Genomic DNA, 21,620 nt, shown 5'->3' on the forward strand with positions numbered 1-21,620 from the left:
CCGCCATTAAAAGATCGGCTCGGGTTCAACAACAAGGACGGTACTGTAAAAGTAACACTAAAATATCAGTAGTGTACATGGGCCTGAAATATTTCTCATTTGATTGATCTGTTGGTTTTTGGGGAAGGTTGAAACCCAAAGATTTCATAGTTTTGAGGAGATTTTACAAGAAAGTGATGAACAAAAATTGTGTACAACATGTGGATCTTGTTTTTGAAAGTTGTCAAATTGTCATTTTATCTGTTTATCTGGTTGTCACTTTGCAAATTCTAACTATTTTTCAACAGCTTTGGAGCAAAAATGTCATTAATTATAATTTAATATAAGAAGTTTAACTATAAACTAGACTCTATCGTGTTTGCACACTAACGAGACAAGGCGTCCTCATTTAATATCTCTGTACACAAGACAAATAAAAATAAATCTTCAATCCTTGAATCCTTAAAGTATGGGCTGTACAAAAGCTAATAAAGCCTCTAGAAAAGGTTAGGAGGGAATAGAAAATGAACTAAAGAAAATGACAAAAAAAAAAAAAAAAAGAAAAACCTCACTGAGTGAGTTTGAAGATTTAGTGAAGATTTATCGTGGCGAGTCCACAGGAATCAATCCACCTATCTGTCTGATGATCAATCATCTAACCAATCAGTGAACAAGCCAGTCCATCAGTCAAGAGATAAACGACGTTCTCCAAACAACAGGAGTCACATCGGGCCCGGCGAATTAAACGGTTCACCGGTGTTGAGATTAGACCACCTTAAAACTATTAGACAGCAGGCAGCGGAGCGCACACACAGAGAGACCAACTTTAGATATCTTTGTCAACGAATGCCCTTGCCCTCTTCATCCCTCTGTCCCTCCACTCTGTATTCTTTCACCCCTCCCTGTGGATCAGCTGTGATCTCCTCTCTCTCCTTTCACTCAAATCAGGATTAGAGAGAAGGGTAGACAGAGGGAGGGGTGCAGCAGCAGCAGCAGGAAAGAGGGGGGGAGAGAAAACTGAAACAATATGGAAAGGAGATTAGAAAAGAGGGGGTTTTGGGCCGTTTGGGGAATTGCAAACTCCCTTGTGCTTGGGTAGGTGTCCTAATGACACTGCCTAATTATGGCAAAATTAGACAGGCTAAAGGGAAGGTGGGGGGTGGTGGAGAAGATGGTAATGTGCAGGAAAAAGAAGTGGAGCAAGGGAATTAAGATATAGGGAGTGAAGAAGTGCACAGCATGTGGAAGCAAATGAAAAGTGTGAGGGGAGGTGGGGGGGGTGTGCGTGTGCAGAAGTCCAGACGCAAGTTGAGGCATGGAGCGAGAGAGCTGAAAGTGTGAGGAGAGAGAAGGAGGGAGAAAAAAAGCGTAAAGGAGGTGGAAAAAGGGTAGAAAGCAGAAGCTGGGCGACTGGAGCGAGTGGGCCCCAGCACGCTGCATGTTAATTGGAGAACAGGTGTTGGGGCTGGGAGCAGGAGGCTGATTATTGGAGCCGCAGAAACAGCCTGTCTCCACAAACACACACACACACACAAAATTGGACATATAGGAAACACACACACACATGCACGGCCACACACATGAATAATTTAAGACTCAAACAGTGACTAGGGAAAAAGGTCAGATTGGGGGGTCACGCAGGCACACAGACATGCACATACATCCATATACATACATAAATAAAAATATACATGCGTCTGTAAACATGCTCAGAACATACGTCCTGTGCTGTCAATCTAAACACTCCTCCTCCTCCTCTCGCTTTTTTTTTTTTTTTTTGCTATATAGTCAAGTGAGAAATTGCACATAGGGAGAGGATAAAAGGGCACAAGGCCAAGCAGAATTCCACCGGCTTATCAGAAATTAACTGGCTGCTAATAGTCTGATCCCAGAGGAGAGGATTTCGCAGTCCAGTCAAGAGAGAGCGAGAGGGAGAAGCTGCCATCAGGACAGACACTCTTATCAGGAACAGGAAACACCTCGTGTGATTAGAGAGTACAGTAGGTCAATGATTCCACTTAAATCAATCCTCACACACTCACACACACGAGGAGTCACAACAACATACATCTCTCTTTCCCTGCCAAGCTACCGCACTCCCAAACGTGCTTCACGGCGGTTTCGGCCGTGTTACTGTAGGAGGAAGTAGAGAAAACGGGTGCGGCAGGGGGTTTGTTCGGAGAGAAATGCACGACAGTAAATGAGAAAAGCAGCTGCTCCAAGGTATTCTGGGAAAAAAATCAAAATCAAAAGACAACAGCCCCGATTTTTCCATGATATAAAAACTATCTTCAGCTGAGATCCTTTGAGACACACTGTCAACAGCCAGCCAACTTGAACTGAGGAGGGGGGGGGGGAGAAAAGGGTCCTTGACGTATATGAAGCGAACGTTTGCTAGACAGACGAAGGAGAGAAGGAAGGAGGAGGCGATGAAGGTTACGTCTGTGACATCACAGCCAAAGTATGAGCATTCATCACACATGGTTAATGCCAGGTAGACGGAGCGAGACCTCCGAAATCCCTCGGACGTGAAGGCCCTCACACACGCCGATTACGGCGGCGGTCATCCCGCCTTTTAGCCGCATTAGCGGGGCGAACATTCACCACACATGTGTGAGCCCTGTCTGATCAGACACATGCTTCTGATAAAAGAAAATATATGTTTTTGTCGGGGGGAGGGGGGGGGGTGGTTTGCAGGTGCAATGTCGTGGGCAGTTAAACGGGAATGAGAGGCCAAACTGAGACAGATCCCAGAAGGATGAAATAGATCAACAGATAAACATAAAACTGAAGCGAGACAAACATATGGGAGACAGACACGGACACAGATAATCCGCGGTGTATTTTACGGCCTTTCCCTCACCGATGTTGTTCTTATTGGCCGTAAAAGCAGCAGCTGATATGAGGTAGGATTTCAACACAGGAACGTCCGCATTGGCATGTGTGATCGTATTGGTGCATATTATAGGCTGTGTATTAACATTGTTGATTGAAAAGTACAGGAAGTAGGACGTTAGCCGCCGAGGTGGCAAATCAATTTGAATCAAAGTCTATGGGAAAGTGAAATTTATAACATCAGTAAAACCCTTTTCCTGGTTTCTGGTCAGATGATGTCAATTATGTAAATTGTCTTCCCATTTAGAGGAAGGTGTTGCACATGTGAGTGGACACCACTGTGATTGACAGCTGGTATCATCCAATAGGCTTTCAAAGAAGACTACATTTGTTTCTGGTACAGAGAAGCAAAGAAAGGACACTTAGTATGGACATGGTGTTTCAGGTGGTGGACATTGTGAGGCTCATGCTTTGATTTCTTTACCTGTCAATGATGACTGGATCAGAGGGCGTCTCATTTCGGTTGCCACAGCTCTTTTTCTCGCAACAGCGGCTGAGTGGGCAGAAAAAAAAGAGACAGAAAAGACACAAAAAAAAAGAAGTCAGTAACAAACAAATCAAACAAGAGGAGCCATCATTTGTCTGGGCCCGTCCACATCCTCGGGCCCAGACTACTGTGCCTCGCAGTCGGCCAAGATCCAGGCCCCACACAAAGGAGGCATGAGAGGGGAGGGGAAGGTTAGACAAAGGAATAAAAGAGGAAGAAAAGGTACAACAACACACCCTACAAACAGTGAGAGACCATTCAAAAGTGAAAAGCCAGCCAGGCAATCTGTCACATTGATTTCAAAATCAAACTCAACCCCCACGCAGCCTCATAGCAAGCGAGTGCGCACACACACACACACGCACACATACACCGTCCCACATCCTACCATTCGTCAGCAGTCCTGTCCGTGAAGCCTGCTGGCCACCCCCCCCCCCCCTCACAAAGTCCCCTTCACTGCATAACAAAAGTGCCCCCACCCCTAACCATCTGCCACCCCTACACCTCGCCTCACCCCTCTCGTGTCCCAGCTTGGCCCTGCACTGCCCCCCTCCGCCCCCCTGTCAGACGGCCTCACTCCCCAGCTGTGACGCTTGCCCTCTGCCTCCTCAGCTCTGTTATTAGCCAGCTGTGAGTCACATTCGGGCATCTGCTGGCTACACAATGGCAAAGCCCACTCCGTCCTAAGCCCATTTCGCCTTGTCCCAGCCCCCTGTCTTCCCCCTGCTGCCCTCCAATCCCTGGGTCACTGCTCCACTTCCACACCGCTCTCCCCTCTCTATCCGTAACCCCGCATTCACCTGTTTTCTTTTCCAATCACTAACAGAAACCATGTGGCTCCCGAAGCCTTGATTACAGTCCTTAAAAATGCTCTGCTATTAAAAGGAACTTCCTGACACGGCGTGCAGCTAACACACTTGTTGTCACAGTTCAAAAATGCTGCCTCAATTAAACAGAAGGGCCGCAGTTTAGTACGAGGGTAGCGGCGGATTATTCCCCACTGAAGTGTCAGCTGAGGCCGGGTCTGAAAAGCTCCAGGCCAAAGAGAAACAGAGCTGCAGGGCAGAAACAGGAGCCAAACCGGGAACATGCTGCGTTACAGCAGAAAAGTGGCAGGGGGGTGGGGGGGGGGGCGACCACTGTAACAACAAAGATGACTGACTGCCTTGAACTTACAGTTCAGCCACAGTCAGTTTTCAGAATCATATAGAACCCCCAAAAGCGTCATCTCATCCCCAAAAAAACAAATTTCAGAGATTTCTGAGATAAAGCAGAGTGTAAAGCAGGAGACTAATGGATGTTTGGATTTCATCACCGCGGGTTAAAGTTTCCTCCTGAACGTGTGACACTCACCTGCACATAACCTCGTGTGTGAGCAGGACTCTGCACATTTCTGGATTCTTGTTCTGTCCCTCGTACGCTATGGGCTGCGAGGAGAAGCAAAGGAGAAAGTTACTTGTGTGTTTGCAGCATATTTTTGAAGTTGAAGTTTTGAAAAAACTTTTTTTTTTTTTTTCAATGAATATAACATTAAATGTATCAGAAATACACTCTATACATTGTTATTGTGATAAACGACTATTCTAGCTGCAAACGTCTGGTTTTTAATGGAATATGTTCATAGGTGTATAGAGGCCCATTTCTAATATACATTGTGTTTGCTAATCACGTTAGAAGGCTATTGGATGATTAGAAAACCCTTAAAAACCCTTGTGCAATGATGTTAGCAACTGAAAACAGAAAAGGTACAACAATATTATATTGACTATATTTTCTATTTATTTTGCAACTCTTGATGAATAAAAGTGTCACTTTTAATGGAAAACACAACAAAAATTCTATAGGTGACCCCAAACTTTTGAACGGTAGTGAATGTATAAAAGGTGGAAGTGGAATCGACTTGAGGTAAAACGTTGAACTTACCTGTTTAGTGACAGAGTCGATGAGTCGAGCGTAAAGATCTTGCTCCGTGCGAACCCCTGACGTAAAGAAAACACAGATATCAGTCACTGACAGCACAAATGATTATTTTAGGCATGAGAAAGGTTTTTTTTTTACGATGAATAAATATTCCAGAGAGACTTAATGTATGATCCCTTGCCCTCACTGCATTAACTATACATTTTATTGTTGAGAAAAGATTCATATTACTTCATAATACCGAGTCACTTTATTCATAGTCGGGTGTAAACACGAAGAAACGTCATCCCAGTCCTCTCATTTGATAAAAAAAACAATTCATTGCACACTACGATGATTTTCAAATTAAAATTGAAAGATTTATATTATTTTGTTCTTAAATTCTGCACAAGCTCTAGGGAAAACACACAAAAAACATTGAACAGTTTCCAGCAAACATTGAGGAATAAGGATTGGCATGGGCTTCATATTTACTCTCTGATGGTTTCTGAGGGGATTGAGAGTTATTTGATGCTGATGATTATTACTGATGTTTTGCTTCCGAGGCCAGAATTTACAACCAGATTCCCACGATTGGTCTGGCCGTATATTTCTGTGGTTATTTCCTCTGTCAATGTTTGATTTATTTCCCCAAGTTTATTTTTTCGCTGATAGTAGATAAACACCAACAGGTAAAACCGCACGTTTACCACTTTTGTTATGGGATTTGTTTCAGTTCCACACTCCTGTGTGATGATGAGTTGGGAGGTTTCTAGAAGCACCTGAACCTTCCGGATGCTTTGAAACTTCCTCGGTAAATCATGCCGTAGCCGCAAAACGACATGTAGTGAATTGCTTCCTCAGAGAGGAGCACATTAACCGAGGAATTTCCAACAGAGGATTGCGTTTAAAATGCGTTTTTCCCCGCATCAAAGTCTCGATTGAGAGGTCTTTGATATTGCTTGGGGGGGGGAAGGGGACGAGAGGAGGGGATGTAGAGAAAGTGTACGTGCATGCATGCGTATGTATGCAGGGTGTATGAGGGGGATGCTCTGCAACGTGTCTTTTATCTTCCGTCCCATGGGTGCCACTGCGATGGCAGAGCAGGGGGAAGAAGTGGCTCATGGGAACCAAATTTCTACGCGTATCCCCCCTATCTGATGTCGAAGCACCATGGGGGGTTGGACGAGTTGTGCTGCCGACAAGTTGAGTGGTGTGGGACGGCAACGTGTACCTCATTTCCCTCGTACATGAGCCCAGAAGAGGTTGAGATATTGAAATAAACAAACCTAGTTATTAGGCCGGTGAGGGTGGGGGGGGGGGGGTAATTTATGAGCTTGGAGGAGAGAGACGGGGTGGATGTGATGGAAGATTACTTGTGTGGAAAGGTGTGAGTGTGTCGTGTTGGCACACCAAACTTTTTCAACTCCTGTTGTAGCGTCCTTTATCTACACAATCGACCGAAGAAGAGGCTCCACTCACCGTTGCTGTAGAGCAGCTGCAGCTTGTAGTGAGTACCGTTGTTAGTCTTTTCTCCGGTCTGCTCCTTGGAAAATACCGGAAAGACAAGAGACAAACACAGGCCATGCAGTTAAGTACAACTGGGCGTCCTCGTGCACAGTTTTTAAGCACATTGAGTGCCTCCTAATCCTGCAGCTCATTCTCTTCCCTGGGAGTAGCGTCGAGATCAGAGGATGGGAAGGCTCAAAGTCCATGTGGGACCCTGCGTTGTGCTCATAAGCCGCGTGCTTAACCTTGAGTCGGTTATTCTTTGTAGAGGTTGAACTATCATGTCTGATACAAACTCCTAAAACAAACCATGAGCTCAAACTCATTGGTCCTCCTCGGTAGTAGAGGCGAGGTTATGTGTGTTGTGCAAAGTGTGTTCCAGTGGGTGGAAAAGTGGTGTATGTGCGACTGGGCAGCAATCGAGCTTGACAGAAAAACTTCCTCTCTGCAATCCCTGCCTCCCCTATAGGGTCTCCACTCCGTTCCTTCTTCTCTCCCCCATTCTGTCTCCTGTTCCCCCTCTTTCCTTCTACTCTTCTACCTCTGCTGGTCTTTCTAAGTGGTCTCAAAGGAATGCTCTCTGGTCCAATAACCCAGGAGGCTGGCATCACAGAAATGGGAGCGAGAGAGCAGCAGCGGCGAGGAGGAGAGTGTTGGTGGAGTTGGAGAAAGCACGGGAGAAGAGACAGTTGCAGGGAAGGGGAAATTAAGATGCATGAAGATACGCTGGGAAGCAACAGAGCTCAAAACTTGGAGATAAATGGATGCCTGGCTTCATAAGTTTTGTAAATACACACAGAGGAACATTCATTTTTGCTACACCATCACTCTACCTTCTCGATAATTACGGAGCAAAAACAGATGCCAGGGTAACCATGCAGAAAATGAACCTCTCCACCGCCGTCATATTACCCCGCACTGGTCTGTGTGGCACAAAGTAGAGCTCACTGACAGCTTTCAGGGGCCCCGGCATTCAGCGCTGTTGCTGGCACTCGCCCTCGCCTCCCTAAACATCCCAGGAAATTCATAGTGCAACTATATTTGAACTCCTGCTGACAGGGTGCCGCGGCTCCTGTCTTTCTCACTGCGGGGAGGAGACGTGGCCACTTTAGGAGGGTCTTTCTTCCCTCAGCACAAGGCAAAAACATCTATCAACACTGGGCATAAGGCTCCAGACTCCGGGCGGTCCCCGCTCTGCACTCTCTATCTAACTCTGTCTCCACACTTCACCCTTCCTTATTTTAGTCTTGTCCGACCTGAGGAATCTAAACCACCCCCCTTCAACAGCAGTGTTTAGAGTGCAGGAGGGGGCATGAAGGAAAAGAGACTTTGATGATTAGTTCACTGTATAACTTAACAGAAGCAAGCATCATTTGCATTTTTTTTTTTAAAAAGGAGTGATGTCCTCCTAATGAGGCAAGCTGCTAATTAGTCATTAGATATTCTTTTTCAATCTCACATCATCAGCTCATTGAGGGTAAAGCTTGTGTAAACATGTAGCCGTCAGCTGTTTGATGCTCAGCCTTTACTGGGGAGAACAAGTTGGGCACCTTGGTGCAGCTGAGACGTGGAGTCTGTTACTAATATGTGCCTTTAATTATTCACCTTCTTTTTTTTTTTTAATAGAAAGAATCTATCGCTTTAGTGAAAAATATTGCGAATAAAATGTCACACACCTTGTCGTGCTCGACAAAGTCCACAAACGCAGTCCTCTCCACCTCCACAGGTTGACCGTGTCGGTCGTAGAGGGCCAGCACAAAGTGGAAGAAGTTGGACTTGCGGAGATTAGAGGGAGGCTGCTTCTCGAAATGAGCTCTCGACAGAGCGACTCCACTGTGGACACAAAACAACAGAGACACTCATTACAAACACACACACACTCGCACTCCTGGTGGGAGATTAAAACACATTTGTGTTGTGTTAATGATCTGATTTACGGTGCTTAGCATAGAGCTGAATTTAAACGGAGCTGCCATCTTCTCCAAGTAAACCAAACAAGGAAAACAAATATTTAAATATCAGACAATTTACTCTGCCAGAATAAATCTTTTGTATGAAATGAATTTGCATGTCAAATATGTTTGTTTGACTGGCTCTTAAAAGGCAGTTGTTAAAATATTAAAAATGTTTATATAAATGAAAAAAAAATCGCTAAAGGCTTCAGTTAATCCATACTATAGATAACAAGAAATATAAAATCAATATAAGTGATATTTATTTATTATTATTGTTTTTCTTACAATTTATACACAAATTATACAAAAACTAGTGCAAATAAATGGTTTATCCAAGTAGGAGATGGTTGAATCAGCTCATTTGAATCTGGAGCCTTGGGTGAAAAAAAAACACAATAGACTGATGAATTTTAATACAGTGTACATTTAAATATTTAGGTATATTTATGTGAGTGGGTTTTTTTCCTTTAATATTACTGAAATTGGACATTTTAACATTTTAGCAGCAGTTGTTGTGACATCCATGAAAGCCTAAAGAAAAACAATAAATAGCTTTTTTGGTTTGCCTTTCAATGGAAGAGTTTAAATAATGCAAATACAGAATGAATCTCTGTATTTAAATATGTATTTAACTTGTTGCCTGCTGTACAGAGTGATAATGAGTGTTTGTACTGTGACTTCAAACACAGTCATTAATATACTGTTTACATTAAAGTGTGTGTGTGTGATGTGGAAATTACAAATGTGTAAAGTATGATTTAATATCAGTGTCATTTTTTTTTTAAGCTGTTGATGAAAAAGGGAAAATAAAATAAAAAATAAATGAAAGTTCACCTGAACTTCAACTAAAAGTCAAATATATTTTGAGGTTTTCACAAATAGTTTTTATTCTCATTATTGAGAATTGATCTCATATTTAAATGTGCAATATAAAAATGTAAGTTGACGTTTTGCACGTCAGGAAATCCACGGCTGATGTCGTTGATTTGAGATGTTGATTTTTATGTCAAAGTTAACCAGTTCTGACTATTAATTACGAATTAATTTTACGCTTGGAAACACATGCCTGTATGTGTGTTTTTGTCCACATGAGGAGAACAAACCTTTATTCTTAACAATATAAAATAACAACAATATTATTAGTAATAAGATTTTTAAATTTAATTTGAAGAAGTTTTGGGGGAACTGACTTGGAAACGGGAGCCGTGTCTTTTTGCAACAAGTAGTCAACTTCTTAAATTGTCAAATATTCATATAATGCAAACATTATTATACTGATGTTAGCGTATATGCTGTCATTCGTTTGCGTCGCTGACAATTCTGATTTAAATACCTGACAAGAGCACTACTGTACCTTTGCGCCGCGACGTTCGCGTCCACAACGCCGACGTTACGCACCCACGACCGGACTGGATCCATCTCCTCTCCAAGACTTCTCTCTTTTAATCCGCTCACTTCTCGAATCAGATGCTCCTGGATCCCGAACATTTAAGCCCTGTCCGGTGGTGAGATGCACTTTTTTTTGGAACTTAGTGAGGATAAAAAAACACAACGGAGTTGGAGAGCTTAAGCACTTTGGCAAACAACAGAAGGTCCACACACCAAGGCTCTGCGCTCCTCCAAAGCGCCACAGGGAAACCAAAATGCGCGCAGCTTTACTGAATAAATGACCGGTGCTGTGTGATGTTTCAAAGGGCGTCTCAGTTAAAAAAAAAAAAAGAAATCCACACAGAGTTTCTTTTAAGGCTCGAACAACGATAATAAATACACTCCCCCACTGATTGCAAGCATTGTCCAAGCGCAAATCTCCAGCGTCAGCTCGAGCGCAAAATGATCACCTGCTCACTGCACTGAACTCCTCAGACAGTCCGCAGCGAGTCCGACTCGCGATATTCTTTAAATGTCTGCGTGTGGAGGAAAAAGAAAAGTCTCCCTTTGACAGCCGACCAGACCGGATCAGAAGAGTTGATCCGAGGGCCAGGATGAGGCTTGCAGTGAACCGCTGTCCTGAAGCATGAATGAGACCCTCTGCCGGGATGGAGCTTGGAGGAGGGGCCTTTGTGCCATATGGGGAACCGATTGTTGAAATGGATGCTCTCATTGGTGTAAAGTGCATCCGTTGTTTGGACTTGTGCCAGAATCAGCATCCAACCAGTGACTGTAGAGGAAACTTTTCACATATTAACTTTGAACAGAGGCAGGAAATAATGTACAGAAAAAAACATTTTAATACAGGAAATGAAATAAGCATGATCAATATTATTGCCATTATTGTGATGTAAAATTATAAAGTTCATCTTTGTGAGTAGGGGGGGGGAACATTTTGGATCATTTGGAACATTTTGGATGAAATGTTATTCCTAATATTGAATGCTTACATTGATTTACTATATTTATTAGAAAATAAACGCATCCAATCTGGACGTTCTGGGCATTTTTATTTGTATAATTGTTCTGTAATCATCTGCTCTGAGGTGCGGTCTCAACGGCAAATCCTGTTTGATTCGCTTCATACGAGTCGTGAATGAAACACAGGAGTGCGCTGTGCATGGACATGGCGCACATTCAGCGGCTTCACCGTCTGCTCCTTTGAACGCAGTGATTCCACTCAGGAGGCATCGCATCAGTGTCACAGGCAACAATGGCCGTCTGGTTGCGCCATCAATCTCCGCCTGCAGCGGACGGCGCTGCGCTCTGATTGGCGTTTGGAGCTGCGTGGCCCAAATGAGTTCTTAATCAATGCAACACATCCACACTGGTCTTGGAATAAAGTTAAGGCCTATAAATAACGCTCTTTAATTTAACAACAGTTAAAGAAGAAGAAAGATGCGTCTTCATGGATGTGATCTTTGGTTTGGTTTGTGATTGACTGCGCGTAAAAGTAACACTTGACAAAGTCTCTGATTTTGGAGAAACATCCTTAAAAACCCTTTTCCTCAATAATATGAACATATACATCTCTTATTATCAGTTATTTATACATTTCGAGTCCTTAGTCTTTGTTTCAGCAACAACAACCCTCAAACTGAACGTGTTTCTGAAGAACAGGTCTTCTATGTTTTGCTGAACCAAAATTAATTTCCGTTCGTTTGGTTGTGAAAAGGAAAGTTTTTTTTTTTTCCTCCAGCCCTGGTTCCTCGCCCCTCACCGAGACTATTGTCTCTGTGTGGAGTTTGTGCGCCTGGACAATGAATGTAAATCTCCCCCTTTGGATCCCGCCCCAACCCACCATCTGCCAGCGCGGGACAAAGTCAGATGTTCCCCCAATTATGAGAGCAGTCTCGGGGAATCCATGCTGCCCAGACTCCGCCCTGTCGCCGTCCCGCACACACTTCCACCGACATGATTGACAGCTCCATTTAACCATGAGAAATCAAACTATGATGATGACACACTTTAATAAAAACAAAAAAAAAATTCCTCCAGTCGTGAATGGACTCAGTATCTCTAGTGAGGAGGTTTGTGTGTTTGTCTGAGAGCAGCACAAGTCAAAAAGTAAAGGATTAGGATTAGGATGAAAGGTGGAAAAGTGAGCAGCTTCACTCTATGAGGGTTTTATTATTATTATTCTTTCATTAACTGACCAGGGTGCAGAACAATGTCATTACATTTAGTAGAGGATTGGTCAGACTTCTTTATTGAAAAATGATGGTCATTTGTACAACATAGACGCCCATTTTGATGAATTTATTTCACTAATTTTATATTGTATGTAGCTTCATGTTTTATTTCTCATTCAAAATTGTGTAACAATGGCCTCAAATTGTACACATTTAATGTATTAACTTATTAAGAAAGACCTGTCAGATGTATACGAGTGTAGGCTTTTTACAGGAAAATAAACATGTAACGTTATTATATTTTCAAAATAAATATTTCTGAGAGGGGTCCCCTTGAGCCCCAGCACCCATAAAGTGTCTGTGCACGCCACTGCTGAATAGACGTTTTATATTTGTCAAGTCAATAAGTTGATGCATTTTTATTTATTTCAGCTTATTTTGTAAAAATAATAATAATAATAATCAAATCCATAATTTATGGCATGAAATAATAATAATAGAAAAGGACAATCCTTCTCTCGTGCGTCTCCACAGGTGCGCAGAGGACGAGGATGGACCGTGAACATCACAACCTGCAGGACGTCTATAAATAAAAGCGCGTGTGTGTGTGTGTGTGTGGTTTTGTCTCATTTGGTGGAGGCGAGACTCACCGGGGCGAAAATGGTGGAATTAGTCAAACCACAAACGTCTTTTTAATCAATTTAACCCGTTGAGACGGTCAGCAGCAGCTCGTGTGTTTTAGGAGGAGGAGGAGGAGGTGAAGGAGGAGGTGTGGGGGAATCAGTGACTGCTTAACCAAACAATGGGGTATCGTGTGCCGCTCGTCCTCCTCTGCATTCCCCTGCTCCCCTGGGACACCGAGGCCACTCTCTGTGGATGGCACTGTGTCCACGGAGGTCAAAAGGGGCGTGGCGGGTGTATGTGTGTGTGTGTGTGTGTGTATAAGGGGGTGCTGGTGGAGGAGCAGCAGCTGGTTCCCTCCTCCTCTTCTCTGGATGCAGGAAGCATCAGAGCTGATGTGAAACGCCACTTTTCCAATCCTTATCGGTCATAAATTTCTCTCTTTTTTTTTCACTTGTTTAGGGCAAACATGCGGATTCACTGTGGGTTTTGATTCCCCCTAATATCCGAAAAATTACTTGTCGTCAACAGGACTCCTTGTGACGTCATTAAACACGAGTTATAAACTTTAAATGTGCAGTTGTCCACTAGCTAACTAATAAAAAAGTGTGTCCAAGTGATAAAAAGTCTTAATTTAAAACAACATGGAAGCCAGAACTCTAACTATAAAACGGTATGGATGCAGGCCTGACGTGTTGTGATTCACTAACAACTACGACTAAATTTGTGGTTTCGAGGGAGTTTTTAAATATAAAAATGTACGTTTCTTCAAAGCAGTTGCGGTAATGTTGTGTATTTTATTGAGCAGTCTACTTACGTGAGCCAAAAGTGTTTCCACCACTCTTTAAATCCATGGTTAATTCGTATTTCTACTTTCAAGCTAATGCACGGCTTCATTTTCTAGCGCCTTTTGATGACGTCATCAACCTCACCTGTCTCTGCTTTCACTTCCAGGTCAAAGGTCCTGCGAAACATCGTCAGAGTGGGGAAGGGTATATTCATTCAGAACTACTGTTTTATGGCTATGGTTATATTCATGGATGTTCACAGTGTTTTCTGTCTCATAAACCCTCGCCTCAAATAGTTTGTGAGAGAACAAGACAACAATTCCCGTGATCCCACACTGCTTTTACAACGTCACCAAACTAGCTCTTTTGGTATTGTTTTGATCGAGAGACCCCTAGTGGCAGAAAATACACATTGCGCATTTAGGGGAACTGGCAAACGTGCCAGTAAAACATTGACTTAAAATAAAACTTAACTTGTGAATTAAAGTAATCTAGAAGATTTATGTCTGCTTAACATTATCTTAAATTAACCAACTTAACTTTCTGACGTGAAGTTAAATACATTTAAAGAAAACAAACTTTAATATTTATATTATTTATTTATTTATATTTGAATAATACTGTTACATTTTTTATAAAATGTAACATGTTTGATTTTCTGGTGATTTGAGGGAACATATTTTATTCTTCTTTTTTTTCTAGTGTACAGTGCAATATCTGAAATAAATACCAATTCATAACATGTGGTGCTTTTCACTTTTACTGCCTCGCTTAAATGGTATGTTAGTGCCATCTGCTGGTCTACTGAGGAACACCATCAGCTGGATATACTGTAGATATTCCTTTATTAGTCCTGCAGTGGGGAAATTAACAGTATATTATAGAAATATATTAACAATATGACTATTAAAAAAAAAAGAGAAAAAAAATAGAATGTACATTATACAGTTTCCAGATTATATTAGCCTGTATTATCAAGAAATTCACACCAACGCAGAGGTAATTTCTAAGCATTTATTGATGTAAAAATCGACAAAAGTGACTTAAAGTTGTACACTTTCATTCGGAGAAACAAACAAATGTTCTCCAAATTATTTAATTGAAAAAAAAAAAAATCCCAACGTTTGTAAGTTTAGCTTATTTAACCCGATACATTCATTTTCCAGTCAAGCGGTAAGCCATTTCTTTTCTACGGAAGAGCATTAGGGCCACATGTAAATAAAAAAAATAAAAACAAAAAAACAGCATAAATTCGAGATTTAAGTTAGAATTCAGTCAGAGGGACTTTTTTCTCTCTTTCATTCAAAATTCCTCAATAAATGTGGCCCTAATGCTCTTCCATAGTTTTCTTTCAGCAAGGTTCAATGCAAAGTATGTCTACTTATAAAGGTCATAAACAGCTTCAGTCATTGCAGTTCCCATTAGCACACATAAATTCACCAAATGGATTGAAGGTCGACTAGGTCTCAGTGGCCTCTTACTCAGTGAACAGCAGATGTCCTGAGAAGGCGCTGTCGCTGGTCAGACCGTTGCCGCCATAGTTGGCGAACAGATAGACCGTGTCTCCCTTCTTTAGCTTAATGTAGACATTGCCGCTGGCTGTGATGTAGCCAGATTGCCGCGTGGTGAACGAGTGCAGAACCAGCTTGCCGTTGTGCATGAGGTCCACGTTGCCAGCGTTCTGGTAGATCACGCAGTGGAACTGAAACTCATAAACACCTGGTTCCGTGCAGGTGAACATGCCAGTTTCTAGGTCGTAGCTCTTCTGTCCATTGTAGATCTCCTCCCTGAACGCGATGGGTTTGCCGGCTTCAGGGAAGTTGTTGCCGAGTCGTACGGAGAAAGCAACTTTTTTCTCATGGTGCATTGGATATCCTAAAGTGACTGCTGGTGTTCCAGTGGGGGGAAAAGCAAAAAAAAGTTATGAGAACAACTATACTTAAGGAACCTGCCTGTTTTAATGTAATACTTGTATTATTTTCAGTTCAGATTTACCTGGTCCTGGTATGGGTGCTTTATGGTCAACAGAAAATGAAAGAGGAACATTTAGTAATTTTTCAAAAACAGTTGAATGTGACAGAAAGGATATCAGAACATTAACTCACCGTTGTCCATCCATGGACTGAGGTCAAAGGCAGGTATGTCCTTGCACTGGTTGTAGCCAGTCCCACGAGGCCGGTACTGGAAGGGACTCAGAGGAACATCAGCGATGCCAGTGTTGTCGCAGATGATACGGGCAAAGGACGTTACCCTCAGGGATCTCCTCTGAGCCTCAGTGAATACACCCTTGTTCTCCCACCACATTCTGAAATTTAACATAAAACAAACATAAAGATGCAGCTGAAGAAGAAGTCATTCTTAAATTGACGGTAAATGTACATACCGGTCTCCCTGACGAATCCTCTGGAACTGAGTAGAAATCAGGCAGGCAAACAGGGGTCCCACTCGTCCTCCGTTGACAAACGGCTCTGCCACTCCTCCCAGCCACACATCGATGTTTTTAGCCGTGCCATAGAGATCCATAAGTTTATTGGCCAGAACAGTGTTGTTCATAACCTCTGCCAGCTCAGCACGATTCTTTGGCTGCGAGAGTCCACAGAACTTGCGCCACTTGTTGTAGCCTACAAAGAGTCACACAGAGAAAGAACATCCGTCATATTTACTTCCAATTATGCCTCAACATGAACTTAAGCTATAGAGTAAGATATAGAAAGTCAGTAAATACCAGGGAGTCCATGGTCTCTGCCTCTCTGCATGTTGAGAGCCCCCAAATCCAAAGCCAACTCAGAGGTGAATTTAAAGAGTCTTTCCCGCAGCTCATCAGGCATCATGTGCTCCTGTGTGTTCAGTTTGGCCCTGCGACCCACCAGGCCCCTAATGATTGGATCCAAACCACCTAAAGAGCACAACAGAGAATTTAGTTTACACCACTTAGTTTTTCTTTATTCTCTCTGCAGGTAAAGGTAAAGACTGAGGAGGTTTGGATCAGGGCACAAACCTTCAAAGACGACCCTCCATGGTGTAAAAAAGGCTCTGTGCAGCAGCGGACTGGGGTAATCCCGGTGCTCCTCGTAATTCTCATCAAGACGGGACATGAAAGGTTGAATCATCAGGTGAGCAAAGCGGTATGCAGCGGTGGCAAACACGTTGGCGATGCTGGGGTCCACATTCTCATCATAACCAGGATAGGTGGACAGCTGCTTTGAAATGAAGTCTGGACCAACAATGTGGGACAGGTAGTCTCTGAAGGTAATAACCTGATGAACAGAGAAGGTGTTGATTTAGTGGAACAGGAACAACTACTCCCTCAATCACTGCAGTTGGATTCATGAACATCACACAGCAAAAGCTTCATCTCTTACCTGGAAGTATCCACCCATGATCTTTCGGGCCTCCTGGTAGAGTGTCTCTCCACTCCAGATAGGGTTGAGAACGGACAGGGCGCGTGCCAGACGGTTGTGTTCACGCAGCAACAGTGTGTGTAGAGAGGTCAGAGCAATGTTTTCGTTGGAGCGCTCATCACCTGGGAGACAAGGCAGGAGGAAGGTTTTTAATCATCTCAGTTGAAGGTCATTAGAGTGCCTGCTTTGCAATACAACCTGCAGTTTTGAGAAAAAACCCCACACATCCTATATAAAAACGTGCAATTTGATGGGGAATGGTGTGCTATGACTTTTCTTAGCGTTTCAAGTAACCGTGGCGACAAAAATGGCAGAAAACTGCAAAGAATTTCCACATACACATGAATGGGAAAAGTTCAAAAAGTTATCAGAAGCCAGCCCAATTTGGAGCCTCACAGAGTCGTCATAGTTTAACGTAGAGACGTGGTTGAAACGTTAAACGGGTCACAAGACTTGGGACTTGTTTCACCTAAATCAAAGTTTCGATACATATTACGGTTTTTAAACAATCGCATTCTTTTTGGGACATTTTCAGATTTTATAATGAGTGTGTATTGCACTGCTAGAGTGGTACACTGAGCTGAGGTCCATGGAAATAATCTCAAAACAAACTCTTCTCCTGACCACAATTTCCAACCTACACAGACAATTTTTACATAAAAACGTTGCTATGGTTGTTGTCTAATACTGTGTGTTGTTTTCATTTTCATATGACTTGTGCTTTTTGTTAAAATCACCTAAAAGCACAGAGAGTTCTGGTCAAACCTCCCATTGACTCCCATGTTAAAACTAGGGTTGAGGGTGATTCTGGCGCTCACAAACCAAAAATGTAATCTGTATCATCAACCGTTATGAAATATGGCAACTTTAAAACACATTGCCTTTTCTGTTTTTCATCGGTTAGAAACAGGTGTTTGGAAGGGGGAGGGGCTTGTTTTAAAGGTTGATTCCACCCAAATCGGCAGCAAGCATGATTTTCGAAGTTTCGATCAATGTTTCAACTCTTTCTGCGTAATCTGACTGCTGCTTCTACTCACCAGCCAGAAAGCAAGGCACCTCCTTGACGCTGCTGTTACCAGTAATGTGTGCTCGTGTGGCACACATGTTGGCGCTCATAGTGGCGTAGGGCAGGAGCTCGCGGCCGTTGTCACTGTGCTGCTCGTTGACCTTTAAGAGACCTTTGTTCGAGGTGAGGTTCCGGAGGAGGCGAGCTTTGGTCTCGTCCGACCCGTACACTTGGCCCACGTCGATGAAAGTCGTGAGAGAGTTCATCTGCTGGCGGACAGTCCTGCCACCAAAGAGGTGTCCTGTTTCGCCAGAACCACAAGCTGCTGCTGAGCGGAAGAAGGGCATGCATTTTTCTGACTTGGTGTCTGACTTGGGAATCTGTTTGAGGACAAGAAGCAGTTAATCATTAGTGTTTGTGTATCGTTACTACCAAATAAAATCAGCAGAAGAAGAGTTGGTAATGATCTGTATTTACTGTATGTAGAGCTTTTCAAATCTTGATGAACTGCTTTATACTACAGTTTTGTCATTCAAACACTGCAACCACTGAGCTTTATATCAGAAAATGTAATACTTGAGTAGTGAGACTACTAATACTTTTTTTAATAACTTTTTCTGGTAAGATTATACTAATATACTCAAGTATATATTTTAGGTACTTTATACAAGACTAGTATACAACCCTAGTCAGGGTTAGGATTAGGATGGTATAAGACTCCAGGAAATGAATCTAAGTCAATGTCCTCTGTGTGTCTTCTCACTGACCGTGATGGGGAAACAGGGCTCCGAGCGTTCACACGTCTTCTCACAGTCAATCCCGTTGCTGAATGAGCGGATGACGGGAGAGTGAGGAGTGAAGGTCAAGTCGTGGTCAGTCCACTGGCCGAAGATGGTCACCATGTGAGTGTAGAGCGGATCGCTGTCCACGTCTGCGTTTGCCGAGCGCAGGATCTGGTTGGACACTTCCCTCACCTATGGATTTGATGCAGATGTGAGCGATGTTGTCTTTAAACCTCCTGAGGAAAGCACTTACAATACAGCATTACATATTACCAATGGAAGTCTATTCCTGTTGACTTTACGGTTAGAGCTCCAACCTTTGGGCAGAGTGATTTTATCTTGGTACTCAGCAGGGAGCCAGCGGGTGAACGGTGTGTTGGCAGCTCCGCTCCGAGTGTCTTTTCTAAAAAGATAAATAAACACATTAATACATTTATATACTGCATATATATATGTATATACTGTGTATTGCCACGGGCATAATTTATAAAAGGAGGAACGTTCTTCAAAATCTTGATTTGATTATCAGAAACTTGATAATCCTGTTATCCACTCCCTTTATAAAGACTGTATACATTGGAACCGATTGTAGTCTGTTATATTATAGAGAACACCACTGCAGTGTGGTTACTGGTTTGTGCAGTGTTTTATGCTGTTTTATATCTGGTCTTGGTTATATTTAAATATACTCTTTTTTGTTTTTTTAGAGAAGATACTTTGCAATGAAGTTTGTGCGTTTGCTGCCTCTGCATATAAAGTGCAGTGCAAAAGTCTCACCTTTTAAAGTCTTTATGTCAAATTCTGTGATCATAGGCAGTTTGATCGGAATAATGTGACGTTGTAAAGTTGGTCTTAAACACCCTTATTACAACACATGTATGTAAAGTTGCACACATCAAAATTGGAAGAAAAAAAACTGTTTGGCACGGAAGTTTGGAATTTTCCCCTTGGCTGAAAAATGAATTAGCTGCAGCCAAGTCAGAGACTTTCTTCCTGCATGCAATTAATCGTATGTCGTAGTTGATATACCTGTTGTTACAGACGCTGCTGGCTGTGCGATACTTGTCTAAATCGGGAGTCGTCGAGCAGGAAGGGACACGGTGTCGCGGGGAGCAGCCGCTCAGATCAGCGACGACGCCCAGGTCATCTTCTGAGACCAGATCTGTGCAGGAGCGAAAGACACGGTGAAAAACACACTCTCATCTCTCATTAAACTCACAGGATGTTGAACACACACACACGCACACACACGCACCTGTGGCGTTAATGGAGCGTTTTGACCGCCGTGGCAATAAAGATCCGTGGAGAAGTGACAGGGCGACGTCCATGTAGTCCGCGGCACGGACGGCACTGCGGGTCAGACCCACGGGCTGCTTCAACAACCGCAGCACGTCCGAGGGTTTGGCTGCGTTCCTCCTCACACGGTCAACGCTCCTGGAAATAGTAATAAAAATATAAGTAATGATAGATAGATAGATAGATAGATAGATAGATAGATAGATAGATAGATAGATAGATAGATAGATAGATAGATAGATAGATAGATAGATAGATAGATAGATAGATATAGCAACATAACTAGCTAGATATAATATAGCAACATAACTAGCTAGATATAATATAGCAACATAGCTAGCTAGATTTAATATAGCAACATAGCTAACTAGATATAATATAGCAACATAGCTAGCTAGATATAATATAGCAACATATATAACTAGCTAAAATATAAACGAAGACAAACAACTACAGTTATCTTATAACTAAACGTACCTTAACCTAAATAAAGAAACATTTTAAATGAATAAAATAAGCCAATAACCGACGTGTTCGGAGTATACCCACTCTTTTCTGGAGTATTCATAGGCCTCGTCCACGGTGGCCCTCGCTGTCCTCACAGCTTCCTCAATGACGCTGAGGCTCAAGCGGCCCTCTGGAAATATAGACACAAACGAAAACGAAAAAAACCAAAACATTACGTTATAATTTACATTCATAAATGTTCTATTTTCAACTCAGAAAAAACCGGATATTTTATCTGCTGCATAAAGTACTACAAATAAGAAGAGGAGGAAGAAGAAGCAAGAAGCAGTAATTCATTGGTTTACAAGGGATTGTTGGCTCAAACAAAAACAACCAAAAAAAAGAGTCTGCATTTTACAAATGTTTCAGTGCTTACGAATGTTCATTCGTTAATTCATTCATTCATTCATTCATTCATGACGCCACTTCGCTTCCAGTCAACACTTGGCTTCCAGTCAAATCCGTGATAATTCTGAGGTTATGTAACAACAACACGATCATTTTACATGTAACTATTTTTTTTTTGTATGTTTTAATTTTTCTTATGAACAGGTAACACACTTACCAACATTCACGTGACCTTGCATGCACAGGTAAAGACCTGCAGCCAGCAAACACAGGAGACGATTCATCTGAGGAGGAAGCAACATAAACATCAAATAGAATTTAATTTAATTTAATAAAATATATTTATTGTCCATTCCTAATTAATGCAGGTAGTAAAATATGTATATATAGTACATTTATATATCCTAAATAAAATATATTGTTAAATATAAAAGACTATAAATAGACTATAAATGAATACGGTAGAAATAAAACATAAAATCATTATTGCACAAATTCAATATAAATTTCCCAGTCTGGGATCATTAAACTACATCTATTTAGAATTTATGACCAAAAATCTAATGTGAAAAATCCAAATCCAATCG

General features: G+C 42.3%; 2 protein-coding genes across 2 annotated transcripts in view; both read right to left on the minus strand.

Moving 5' to 3' along the window:
* Positions 1-10,212, minus strand: part of ebf2 (EBF transcription factor 2) — a gene marked incomplete at its 5' end in the record, with an annotated part of 29,787 nt that extends 19,575 nt beyond the window's left edge. Inside the window, 6 exons of the mRNA XM_083905043.1 lie at positions 3,299-3,367; positions 4,715-4,788; positions 5,285-5,340; positions 6,743-6,806; positions 8,446-8,602; positions 10,079-10,212. Of these exons, the coding sequence (XP_083761169.1) occupies positions 3,299-3,367; positions 4,715-4,788; positions 5,285-5,340; positions 6,743-6,806; positions 8,446-8,602; positions 10,079-10,212 (554 nt within the window). The remainder of the gene's footprint in view (positions 1-3,298; positions 3,368-4,714; positions 4,789-5,284; positions 5,341-6,742; positions 6,807-8,445; positions 8,603-10,078) is intronic.
* Positions 10,213-15,170: 4,958 nt separating this feature from the next.
* LOC310939874 (eosinophil peroxidase-like) lies at positions 15,171-21,317 on the minus strand (the record flags this gene model as incomplete). The annotated part of the gene is made up of 13 exons (XM_083904728.1): positions 15,171-15,580; positions 15,799-15,998; positions 16,077-16,314; positions 16,419-16,589; positions 16,692-16,950; positions 17,056-17,216; positions 18,132-18,480; positions 18,868-19,074; positions 19,156-19,285; positions 19,912-20,044; positions 20,138-20,316; positions 20,728-20,815; positions 21,251-21,317. 13 exons carry the CDS (start codon positions 21,315-21,317, stop codon positions 15,171-15,173), a joined length of 2,592 nt encoding a protein of 863 aa, XP_083760854.1.
* Between the last annotated feature and the right edge of the window lie 303 nt (positions 21,318-21,620).

This window comes from Microchirus variegatus (assembly GCF_963457635.1).
Source record: "Microchirus variegatus genome assembly, chromosome: 18".
Lineage (NCBI taxonomy): Eukaryota > Metazoa > Chordata > Actinopteri > Pleuronectiformes > Soleidae > Microchirus > Microchirus variegatus.